General features: G+C 43.3%; 1 protein-coding gene across 1 annotated transcript in view; it reads right to left on the minus strand.

Moving 5' to 3' along the window:
* Positions 1-5,669: 5,669 nt before the first annotated feature.
* LOC135703151 (macoilin) overlaps positions 5,670-12,785 on the minus strand; it is a 41,140-nt gene continuing 34,024 nt past the window's right edge. Inside the window, exons 8-9 of the mRNA XM_065224257.1 lie at positions 7,383-7,572; positions 5,670-7,309 (exon numbers count right to left, since the gene is read on the minus strand). Coding sequence (XP_065080329.1) covers positions 6,753-7,309; positions 7,383-7,572 — 747 coding nt within the window. The 3' untranslated portion in view covers positions 5,670-6,752. The remainder of the gene's footprint in view (positions 7,310-7,382; positions 7,573-12,785) is intronic.

Below are 12,785 nucleotides of genomic sequence, written 5' to 3' on the forward strand. Positions count from 1 at the left end.
TGACGATGATCGCAACACCACCCCCACTGAGCTGATACGATCAAGCCGAATGATGTTGTGGTCCGGCAACCAGCAACTATCGCCGGACTTGAGGTGGGTCTCGGTGAAGAGACCCACGTCGATGGTATGCTTGCGGAGGAAGTCCGCAAGCTCGATGGTTTTTGCTCTTAAGGAGCAAGCGTTCCACGTGACTATGCATAGTGGTTTAGACGTCATAATGCATAGCCAGTTTAACGATAGTTTCGAACCGTTCGTTCTTGTTGGTGCAACACTCGTCCACCGAGTACATACCTTCTAGCGTTGGCGGTATTCTCCAAGATCCAGGGGGAGTGAAATTTGTTCACCGGGCGTTGGTTGGGGGGAGCTGGTTGCACTCGCGGTTGCTGGTTGGTTCGAAGAGGCGGAAAATCGCCTGGCCTGAAAGTCGGGGACTTATTTTTCTTACGTCCTGGTTGGTTGGAGGACGATGCCGAGGGGCGCGACACATCTAAATCTCAATTCTAGTTGCTCAAAGAATCTCACATAAGCGAATCAAACATCGAAAAATCTTCTTTGATTTTCTCGCATCTACTTGCATCGCGCATCATTCTTGGAGATGAACTAGCCAAAGGCTAAAAATCTCCTTAATAAAGGTTATAAAAAAAAAATCGCGCATCATTGTTTTGCAGGAAATCTTCAAAATTGTCATCAATCTTCTTCATATCTACTCAGCGTGCGCGCAGCTAGCCACAGCAAAACACAATTTTCCCTGCATCGTGGATAGAGTCGCCCCCCTCGGACGATGCATCCTTTCGGATACGCTTGAATTCCTCGCGTTTGAGGCACTGCCTGTCGGAACCCTGATGAGCACCGTAACAGTTGACACACTTGATAGCCTCAGGACTGTCCTCTGGGCAGTCGGAGGAGGCATGGTCCTTGATGCAGAAGCTGCAGTGTGTGTTGATGTTGCAGTTTCGGGTGCCGTGTCCGAAGTTGAGGCAGCGCTGACACTGCGTTACATCGCGGCGGCCACCACGGTAGGACTCTCAATGGATGATGACGTTGAAGAGGGAGCGGATTGCTTGCAACGCATTAAGCGTCACCGTCCCCTTCTTGAAGTGTACCAGGAAAAGACAATCCTGGTGGGGCCAGCTTGTGCCGGTTTTTAATTTCAGCTTCGACCACCTTCGTTTCGAAATTCGGTAAGCCTCGGATGACTACCTAAATGGCTTGTCGTGTGTGAAAAATTCCACTTTGGAATTCTTCAGGAAAGCCAAAGCATTGTTGTAGTCCACTTAGGTGTGTGTTGTGTTCTCGAAGAGAAGGAAACTAGTTTTAGGTTTAAGAGCTAATTATTTTCAGTTTGTTACATTCGTACCATGGCTACAAATCATGGCCTACCAGGCAACATATTCTTCTGATGTGTACGCCGATGGTACATCTCCCTTTTTTTCAAAAGAGATCGTAGGGTGCCAGCCAAGCTGGAAGTCTACGGGTTCTTTCTTCACGCTGTTGAACTGGTTCTTGATATTCACACTGTTAGCAGGAACAACAGATTCGTCATCCGTAATTACATCATCTGGAATTGGTTCTTTTATCAGCACTGCTGGGACCAACGGTTTCGGAGCTTGTAGGTGGAACTCGTCAACTAGCAAGGCCAAGGGAACTTGATTGCGTGGATTTGGAGATTGATCGGCATTATTTTCATCCGGATATCGTTGTTTTAGCTGGTTGGTATGTGCTCGAATCAAGCGTCCATGTTCGAGCAAAACAGTGCAGTTCACTTTGCCCTTGGGCTTGATTACCTGTCCTGGAATCCAATCGATTGTGTTGCGACGATGGACCTGAGCGTAGACCAAATCATCCGGATCGAATAATTTCTTCACTGCGCCATGCCGTCTGTTGAATTCAGCGTTCTGCTTCATGTTCTCCAAGGTTGGAGTCTGAACACAGGGCTTCAATAGGTCCAGCGTTGTTCGTATTGGTCTTCCTAAAAATAGTTGGGCAGGTGTCTTACCATCCAGAGCGTTTCTATTTGGAGTTGACCGGAAAACTGAGAGGAACATCTGGAGATGCTGGAATGTTACCATAGTTTCCCCTTCGGTTAGTTTCTTCAGCCCTCTCTTAAGGGTGTCGACAAAGCGTTCAGCTTGCTCATTCGATTTGTGGGTGGTAAGGGGCTGTCGTCAGGTGGTGGATCCCATTTTCTTCACAGAATTACTTGAATCGAGTACTTACAAACTGGGTACCTTTGTCCGAAACGAGGGTGTGTGGGTTGCCGTACCTCGCGAAAGTTTCTTGCAGAATTTTCAATGTTGCTGTAGTAGTTGTACTGCGGGACCTGAAGATTTCCGGCCACTTCGAATAGGCGTCGACCACGACGAGGTAGTGATAACCATCAACTGGATCTGCGTCCTCTCCCACGGTTTCGTTGGGCGATTTTGCTGCAACAGCACAGGGGCGACACTGGTGCACAAACGTTTCAACATCGTCATCGATGTTGGGCCAGTAAACGAAACTTCTTGCGAGTGACTTCATTCGGTCTATTCCGGGGTGTCCACGGTGGAGTTGTCGGATGATGCGCTTGCGGAATCGTTCTGGAACTACAATTCTGTCAGCGATCATGACGCAGTTTTTGGTGACCTGGAGGCTCTCTCGTCGGGAATAGAACTGACGAACAGCTGTATCTGGTAGCACGCTTACAGTGTTTGGCCAGCCATTGCGGATGTAGTTGATTACCTCTTGTAGGACCGGGTTGTCTTGCGTTTCCTTGGAGATCATATCGGATGTGACCGGCAAGCTGGATATTGAGTCTGCGAGAATTGCCTTCACGTCAGATTCCGTTTGGAGAGCAGCAATCACGTATTCCTCGTCTGGTTTGCTGTAACAGCTCATCAAGCGGGACAACACGTCGGCATGTCCAAAACTAGCCGTTGGGATGAACTGTATGTCGAAATCATACAGCAACATCGTTAGCGCCCAACGCTGAAGACGATTGGCGGTGTAAACGGGAATGCCGTTCTTGCTGCTGAAAATTTTAAGGAGCGGTTTGTGGTCGGTCTGCAGCACGAATTTGCGTCCGAATATCATTTTGTGAAAACGGGTGACAGCAAATACCAACGCGAGCGCTTCCTTCTCAATTTAACCATAGTTTTCTTCTGCAGGTGTCAGCGATCTCGAAACATGAGCGACGGCTTTGACGGAGTCGTTGGAGAAGCGAAGTAGGATTACAGCGCCCAAACCATTCTTGGAAGCGTCTCCAGCGACGATGATTTCCGTGTTGGGGTCGAAATGAGTCAGCAGGAGATCGGAGACCAGGATGGTTTTGAAACTTTTGACAGTCCGCGGTCCATTTCCAAGGAGTAGACGGCGCTCGAAGTTCTGGCCATCGTCAGTAATAGTTGATCGCTCCAAGGTACGAACGTAGTTGCGATACATTTTTCGGTGGTTTGAACTAAACTGACAACATATTTTCAGTTTGTTACATTTGTATGTACCATGGCTACAAATCATGGCCTACATATTCTTCTGATGTGTACGCCGATGGTACATCTCCCGAAGAGCTTCTTAAGCTTCTTGACGGTTTCTTCGAACTCAAAATCCCGTGGATGATTCGGCAAAACGCTGTTCGCGTAGCGTTCGTGGAATTGTGTGCCGATTTTCCTCAGAAGCAGCCTGACCTTAGCTTTATCGTTCAGGTGCTTCCCGTCCTTCTTGAATACGTCCTCGTATCGAGCGTACCACGATTCGAAAAATAGTCCTCCGTCTGGATCATAACGAAACTCGTCAATTTCGATGAAGAGTGACTCGATGATCTTCTCGCTTCCAACTTGATTGACCTGTTGAAGGGCTCCAATCTGCTGCTGCCTTGTCTCTTCGGTGGTTGGAACTAAACTGACAAAATATGTTCAGTTTATTACATTCTTACCATGGCTACAAATCATGGCCTACCAGGCAACATATTCTTCTGATGTGTACGCCGATGATACAGTGTGAAGGATGATCTTCGTGCCAATCCCGCACAGCGTGTACTTGGCAGCGACGCCGAGAGTTGCCATCTCTTGAGCCAGCTTGTCGAGTGGTACTGACTTCACCACCAGAGGTGGGAGTTTCACTTTCGACTTTTCACTTTTCAACGGACCCGCCGAAATCACCGACGTCACTACCGTTGATTGCTGTGGCATCATTGGAGGTGCACGAGATACTCTAGTAAAGTGAGAATAAATTTCAAGGACGAGTTCGGACAGCTTTAGAATCCAAACGAGTATACCAAACCAAGAAACTCAAAACCATTCACTGCACGAAAGGAACACAAGGTTGTTTGCATTTTCAGTTTATTCTTATCATGTACTTTCCATGTCGGTTTCTTCAATGTGTCTCATCAATGTGTTTGTTGTCTGCATATTAGAAGCATGTCATTAGCTTTGCTGGACGCGACCGATGATTGGTTCCTTCGTCCGCGCCACAATACATGCAAGGGGTACTTATGTATGTTACTTCTCTTTTTCAAATGTTCTCATTGTTTTCAAATTGTGTGCTTTGCTATTACCATTACTGTCCGTGTGTCTCTGTGTGTTTGTCAATCTCTTCAGTAAACGTTCTGCTCAAACTTAAAATAGATTGTATGCTGCTTGCCGTTTTGTAACTTTCCTTTTGCTTATCTTCCTAACGCTTCTTTTACCATTTACACACACAAGCACAAACATATCGTTTTTCCAGATGTAAATCTACTTGTCCGTTCAAGAGTTTTCTCGACCTCAAATTAGCAGGGTTATTTACCAATGCAATACTCACCACAACACACAAAACTGCTCTCTTGTTCGTGTCGAAATTTGTCTCTCCTGATCATGATAATCCGTGGGCATAATCTTCCTTACTTCTGCTTAGTAGATATTCTTCTTAAAGTGGAGATTAATGCAGGATGTTTCGTCGTCGCCGGCCCCCCCTACCCCCACGGGATGAAGGAGCGACGACGTTCGCTTTGATCTAATTTATAAGTTTTCTGTTTTCATAATTTTTGTTTTGTTTCGCAGTCGTCATCGTCGGGAGTGATCAGACGTTCGGAATGAGTCGTTGGCTCATTTAAATATATATTTTCTATAAGGTAGTGTTACTATTTCCTTCCAGTCCTACGCTCTGTCAGCCATATTCAGCAGATCCATTAATAATAATAATAATAATAATAATCGATAATCGTCGGTTAACGCGAGTAATATTTGATACAAAAAAATAGGAGCGGATTTCGAGTTGCTTGCGTATTTTGCTTTTGTCTGGTTTCATATAAATAATAAGCTATAATTTGTTTTAAAATTATAAAAAAGTTAAATCATTAATTTTAAGTAATATGAATATCACAACATTTCTTGTTTTTTTCTCTTCCTTATGTTTAATTAGATTTAGTTCAGCTTAACCTTTTCTACCGTGCTGGAAGTCATGTGTCCCATTGGCCAGGCAGCGATTCTTAACCGAAGCTATGTAGACTTGCAAATTGAAACCACGCGAAACTACCTAATCATGTATGCCAAATTGCCAAGTAGAAGTACAGATCTATTGAATGTTCAAATACCAGAACTTCTCGTCCTGGGCTCAGTTGAACTTTGCACAGAAAGCATCTATTCCTTAATCCGTTATAGAATATCCTCATTCTGTGAGGTCGTGGTTGCTTCTTAGCTTAAGCTTTCCGCTTGCGAGGATCGTCTGGTCGTGACGGATTTGAGAGGCCCGCGAAGCATTTTAAATTTAGAGCATCACAAGTATTTTGGATCAAGATAACTTGTGTGCCAAAAACGTTGGCTGGAAACATGACGCTGAGGATATTCTCGATTATACTGAAGTTCGTTGGTTTAGTAAGGGAAAAATGTTAACCCCTGTGTGCTCGACAGTTTTTGATTTTTTTTTCTACACCGAAGAAGATTGTCTCGTGTGGTTACTTGCAAGTTATTGTTCTATAAAAGCTTATTTTAGGTACTATGTTTTGTGAAGTTTGGTTACGAATCACTGCCAACAACGGGAACTAAGCTTCGCACGGTAGAACAAAAATAGAGAGAAACAAAAAAAAAAGCAGTTTCGAAAAGGTCCCAGGTCACGGAACCCCAACCCGGTGTCTTAAAGGGAACACAAACCTTCCCCCGTTATTCTACGCCGGGGAAACAGGAAGTGGAAGTTTTCATTTGTTCAACTGGGAAACGACAAGTACGTCCATAGAGATGGGGCTGCGAGTTTTGCTTTTTTTCGATGAAAAACTACAGCAGATTTTTCTTACAGATAATCAATAATATTCGATTTAGTTTTCGGTATTGATAGGCAAAAAAGAAGAGTTCAATTCAAAAAGAAAATAAATCAAACTTAACTAAAGGAGTACTTCAGTTGACTTCAGAGATTTAAAATAAGGAAAGGAAAGTAGGGTTTCTTTCTTTAAAATTTAGAACGGAAAGCTCTCCAGCGATAGGACCGGGTCGCAACGCAACCTGCGTGGTGTGTGTTTGAGACTAGGAACATTTAGCTTTTCTTCGAATGGGATCTCTTTGTAAAATTCGCGAGTAGAATTGAGATCAAAAATAGGACACACACACACTCCGGAGATTCCTTTCCCCTTGTCCGACTGATTAGGCGAAAGGATTACCTGGTTGCTGCTGCTGTTGCTGAGTCGCTTGCTGTAGGAGGGTATGTACCGGAGCGATAAACTGATCAAGACTGGGGAAAGATGTGCAACTACTGCTGCTGCTGTTGCTGATGATTGGAAGGAATTGATGCTGCAATTCCAACGCTGCAGGTCAGGCCTCGGTACCGCCGACCATCGATGAGCAGCAGTTTTTCGGCGTGTAGACCGACGCATTCGGATCCAGATTGGAGGGACAGTTGTTTGAGTTTTGCATTTGTACTATTTGGCCATTGGAGCCGGTAACGGCACCCGCTACCGTCACAATACCGGCTGCAGTTTGCTGCTGATGCTGCTGCTGTTGATGTACCGAATGCGGGATCATTCCGGCACCACCAGTTACCACATTGTTCACAGATCCTACGACACCGGACATGGCTGCCGTCGGTGTCGTGATCGTTGAGGTCAGCACACCCAGCTGGCTTAATTGACTCATCAACGGTGGCGAGTTCATCACAATGTGCGACATCGGGCTCTGTTGCCCGTTCATACCGGACTGAGAGAGCAACTGTGGTGCGTCGGCCAGCCGCAAGCCACCACCACCCGATGAAGGAGGTCCGCCGGGACCCGACAGGCAGAGCGCATCACCAGTCACCCCTGGCATCACTGCCAGCAGTTGAGCGATTTTCGCTCTCAAGTCTAAAATCTCCTTCTCCTTGGTACGAACGGAACCTGCGAGTAAGGGATGGATGGAAGTGGGTTGGGCATAAAAACAGACGCTTTCTAATAAACGGTCACATCTTACAGGTAGCAATTTCCAGCTGGCGCCTAGCGTCTCCGAGGGCCGAGAATAAGTCCAGCTTAACTCTCGTTTCGGCCGATAGGTTCTTCTCCAGGGTGGCATTCTTGTCTTGCATCGCTGCCAGGGCCGACATGAGCACCTCGGAGCTCTGCTGCGACTCGCGGTTCCGCAGCTGTACTTCGATCTTGCGCATCTGGAATAGGTTAGATTAGAGTTAACGAATGGTGATTCTAGAATTGATTTGAAAATAGCATATTGACAGTGAGCCTGCATAAGGGCGCATATGTGATGATCGATTCCCTTAATCGATTTTCTCTTTGCTCTTTGCTACAGCAAACTCACCGAGAAACGTTAATTCTAGCGAGTTATTAACAAAAGAGGAAATCGACGAAGAGAATCGATCATCACGTTAACGCCCTCATATGCATGCTCACTGTCGAAATGTTAATCCAAGCGAGTTATTGACAAAACAAAAAAGTAAAGGGTTGTGTCCTAGACACGACCGCAGTATGACGTAGAACCACACAAAATTGATGTTTTTCATGCATTTTTGACTATTATACTTTATCTTAAAATTTTCAAGTATTTCAATGTTTCGGTTATGGTTGACTCAAAACAATTTACACATTTTTCTTGACAAATATCCATGTGAAATTCTACATGATTTTCATTTGACCACACATAAACAGAATCCACTCAGAAGTACACATGAAATTTACACGCAAATGAATAGTATGTGTGGTCACGCATGGTTTTTATATGTACATATTGTAAGTATGTGGCCGACACATAGATATTGATTTGTTAGGAGCGGTATTTGAGGGGTGGGGAAGGGGGTTTAGGAAAGGTTGTTGATGAGTGGTGGTGGGGGGTTAGGAGAGGTTGTTGAGGGAGGGGAGAGATTGTTGTGAAGGGGGGAGGGGGAGAGATTGTTGTGAAGGGGGGAGGGGGAGAGATTGTTGTGAAGGGGGAGGGGGAGAGGTTGTTGTGAAAGGGGGAGGGGGTTTACATCATTATTGTGGTCACGCCGTGATCCACCTTTAGCCGCTGATTTGGTCCTGCTTACTGCAGGACCAAGCAGTGATGCCACATTTTTCGAATTTAGATCTGTATTTTCATCGCAAAAAATCTTTTTAAAAATCTTGCTCACAAAAATCTGTATAATTTCCGTTTTATGGTCTCAGTGCGGATTTACGTAAATCTCCATTGAGCAAATTCATAGTTCAAAATAGTTCAGTTTGTTCTAAGTTTAGAATCATAAAAAATTACTAAAGTTTCATTGGCATAGCTAATGGGGGTGACAAGGGGGCCAGGCCTCTTCAGAAATACAAGTGCGGCAAACTTTATAGAAGTTTTGCGAATTTCGTAGCATTTTAATGAAGTTTGCTTTCTAAAGAATTTGTCTATTTTTAAAATCTTGAAATCCCACAATCTTGATGTGTTTTGTATCTCTTCTACAGTGAAAATTTTCGTAATGAATTACCCAAGGGAAATGTCGGCTTCGGCAATACCTTAACGTATTATCGTCAGCAGGGTAAACAAAGTTCTAGAGCACTCAAATTTGGCCAATAGATGCTCTAAAACACAATGTATCCACATGCCAAAATTAAGCTCTCAAAGACCTTGTTTACCCCCCTGACGAAGTTAAGGTATTGCTGAAGCAAACATTTCCCCTATCAAAAATCCCTAGAATTTGATTTTGTTTTTGTCTGAGGTTACGAAAACCTTTATCTGGACATTGGACATAACACAGAACTTTTACTGGAAGTTTAGTCGAATGGCATGCAATAATCTTTATTTCTATAAGTATGCTTTTCAATTATAAAAATATCAAGTTGACTCTTCGACTCACAAACTTTAATCAACCCCTTGGTTGGTTTTCTAAAATGGCTTGTTTATCGATTTGACGAAAAATATATTTAATTAACCTTCATATCTGTAACCATGTGATATGATTAATTAAACAAATAGAAAGAGAAACTAAAATCCCTTATAACGAGACATCAGAACATCTGAACATCATAAGTCCATTCGAAAGATTCCAAGGCAATTCGCATTTTAGCTGCGAATAATATTCATTTAGTGAAAAATCGATTTGGATTTGATGATCAGATTGAATTCAAGTTGCTTAGAAGGGAAAAAATAATTATTTATCGTAAATAATAAATATAAAAAAAAATATATGAAATTTATTTATACATTTATTTGAAAAATCTGAAAAATCTGTATATTTTTCAAAAATCTGTATTCTGCATATACAGATATCTGTATCAAAATATTGAAAAAAAAAATTGTATCATTACAGATAAATCTGTATATGTGGCATCACTGGGACCAAGTGCCACGCCGTCCGAAGCGAAAATGAGCAAAAGCATGACACCAGCGCTCTTTTATATCTTTTCCGGTTCAGAACCTGATAGGATTTCCCGCAGTTTTTTATGAATGGGGCGGAGCAGAAAGTTTCTTTTGTGCAGAATATGTAAAGTAGGATGGACTTTGGATGTTAATATAATTGCATATATAGAGGCACCAGATATGTTTTACCGTCAGTTGTGTGTAATTCACCAACTCAATGTCATCAAACATGTCGTCAAAGAAATTTTTTGTTCGAATTTGGTAAAACTTAGTTTTACTAATGATTGTGGTATGTTTAAAATTTATTTCCCGGAAAAAAGGGATCGCTAAAGTCTGGCTCGCTTTCGAGTTATTTTTTGTTGAGGGGGGGTTAGGAGAGGTATTTGAGGGGGGGGGGTTTAGGAGTAGTAATTGAGAGGGGGGGGGGGTTTAGGAGTAGTAATTGAGAGGGGGGGGGTAGGAAGGGTTTGATGGTGGGGGAGGGGGGTAGGAGAAGTTTGATGGTGGGGGGGTAGGAGAGGTTTGATGGTGGGGGGGGGAGGAGAGGTTGTTGAGGGGGGGGGGGCGAGAGATTGTTGTGAAGGGCGGAGGGGGTTTACATTATTGCTTTTCCTCACGCCGTGATCCCCCTTATGCCACTGATTTGGTCCAGCTTATTGCAGGACCAAGCGCCACGCCGTTCGAAGCGACAATGAGCAAAAGCATGACAGCAGCGCTGTTTTATATCTTTTCCGGTTCAGAACCTGATAGGATTTTCCGCAGTTTTTTATGAATGGGGCGGAGCAGAAAGTTTCTTTTGTGCAGAATATGTAAAGTAGGATGAACTTTGGATGTTAATATAATTGCATATATAGAGGCACCAGATATGTTTAACCGTCAGTTGTGTGTAATTCACCAACTGAATGTCATCAAACATGTCTTCAATGCAATTTTTTGTTCAAATTTGGTAAAACTTGGTTTTACTAATGATTGTGGTTTGTTTAAAATTTATTTCCCGGAAAAAAGGGATCGTCAAAGTCTGTCTCGTTTTCGGGTTATTGTTGAGGGGGGGGGGTTAGGAGAGGTATTTGAGGGGGGGGGGTTAGGAGAGGTATTTGAGGGGGGGGGGGTTAGGAGAAGTATTTGAGGGGGGGGGGGGTTAGGAGAAGTATTTGAGGGGGGGTTTAGGAGTGGTATTTGAGGGGAGGGGGTTTAGGAGTGGCATTTGAGGGGGGGGGGGGTAGGAGAGGTATTTGAGGGGGGTAGGAGGGGTTTGATGGTGGGGGGGTAGGAGAGGTTGTTGAGGGGGGGGGGGCGAGAGATTATTGTGAAGGGCGTGTGTGCTTTTCCTCATTGTGGTCACGCCGTGATCCACCTTAAGCCACTGATTTGGTCCTGCTTGCTGCAGGACCAAGCGCCACGCCGTCCGAAGCGTTAATGAGCAGTGGTATGAGAGCAGCGCTGATTTATATCTTTTCAGGTTCAAACAGAATGATGTGCAACCAAGTGGTATTCGTTTATGATGACTGGGTTTGGGAAAAAGGCTTATTTCATGAAATCAGTGATAAAATTATCATTTGTACATTTTCAAAAGTTTAATTACAGAAAAATTGGAAAAATATTTATTTCAACAGGTTCGTAATGTAATATCCTATCGATTGGCGTATTTGGATTTTAATTTCATCTATAAATGACAAAGTTACAAGCGTTCAAAACCTAACACTCCTTCACCACACATATTTTTTAACTTGCACCCCAGTATAGTCGACAAAGACGTAGTTCTACGTCAAAATCGGCCAGTTAGGGGGTGACACCCAAACCATCCACCCAGGGTGTCACCGAGTAACGCTGGTCCTGTTTCATATTTAAGCATAGTTTAGACATCTAAAATAGTTATAGTGACCAGCAAACCCCGATTAGAAATTTCCTGGTGTTGACGTAGGACTACGTCTTTAATTTCTATACTGGGGTTCACATTTAAAAAAAAAATCAAACTTCAGACATTTAACGAAAAATCCCAAACACGGACGAAACGATAGAGCACAAATCGAACACACGACACATTGCGCATGCTCACAAGAGCGAGCTCAATGCTCAGTTGACCGCTTATCTTTTCACTAATCAAAGGAAGGGAGGAGAAAAGCAGCGGTAATAAAACCCTTGCCAAATCGTTTTCTTCGTCATTTACCTTCGAGCTACGGACGGATAAGCGTCGGACATGACGTATGAATGGAACAGCAAGCATCGCACCAATACGAAGACGACGGACGACGACGAAAACACCCACATCGACCGGAGGAAAGGCTTCCCGCAATAGGCAGCATTACTAGGCCGCCGTCATCCAGTCGGCATCGACTTGCACAGGAGTTCTTTTCATAATTTTTCTTAAATAAATTTAAGACTCACTCTTGAAGTCCTTTGAACATTAATTTATAACAGCACAGAGATTTTCTGCAGACCACTCTAAAAAAATGAAATTCGTGCTTAGCTTCTCCTTACAATTCCCATGCAATCCGCATTTTTGTCTTAAAATTTTGATTTGTCTTAAAATTTTGTTGAGTTTTACCTTGTAGTTCTCTTCTAAATCCTTCTGAAAATTCACTTGAAATTCTCCTTAATATTCTTTAGAAATTCTTTTCGAGATGCCTCGATTCATCTACTAAACGTTAACGAACTTTGTCGATGTTATTCATTTCGGTCGGTTAAACAGAGTAAAGATATGGATACTTGTTTTGATCACAACGGTCGTGGACGGACAAGTTTACCGCCATTTGAAAGCTCTTTTAATGTAGTTTTAGATGCATTTGACTTCATCTGCACCTTCCTGCACCAAAGAAAGATACACAAGTCCAAAATATGAGTTAAATAGAAGAAAATTTATCAATAACTCATCCTATTAAAATGATGCAGGTATAGTATGTTTTAGAAAGATGTGTATTTTAGTAAACCAATCAACTTTGTTGAACATAGTGGAGACTTAAAATTAAAGAAAATATGTGTTTTGATGAAAAACGTGTTTTTGGGGGCCCGTCCTCAAACAACGCTCTCTATCTCGATTTGAGTGAAATTTAC

Source organism: Ochlerotatus camptorhynchus, unplaced genomic scaffold, assembly GCF_037179485.1.
Source record: "Ochlerotatus camptorhynchus isolate MF236.1 unplaced genomic scaffold, CSIRO-AGI_Acam_v1.1 ptg000209l, whole genome shotgun sequence".
In the NCBI taxonomy this organism is placed as follows: domain Eukaryota; kingdom Metazoa; phylum Arthropoda; class Insecta; order Diptera; family Culicidae; genus Ochlerotatus; species Ochlerotatus camptorhynchus.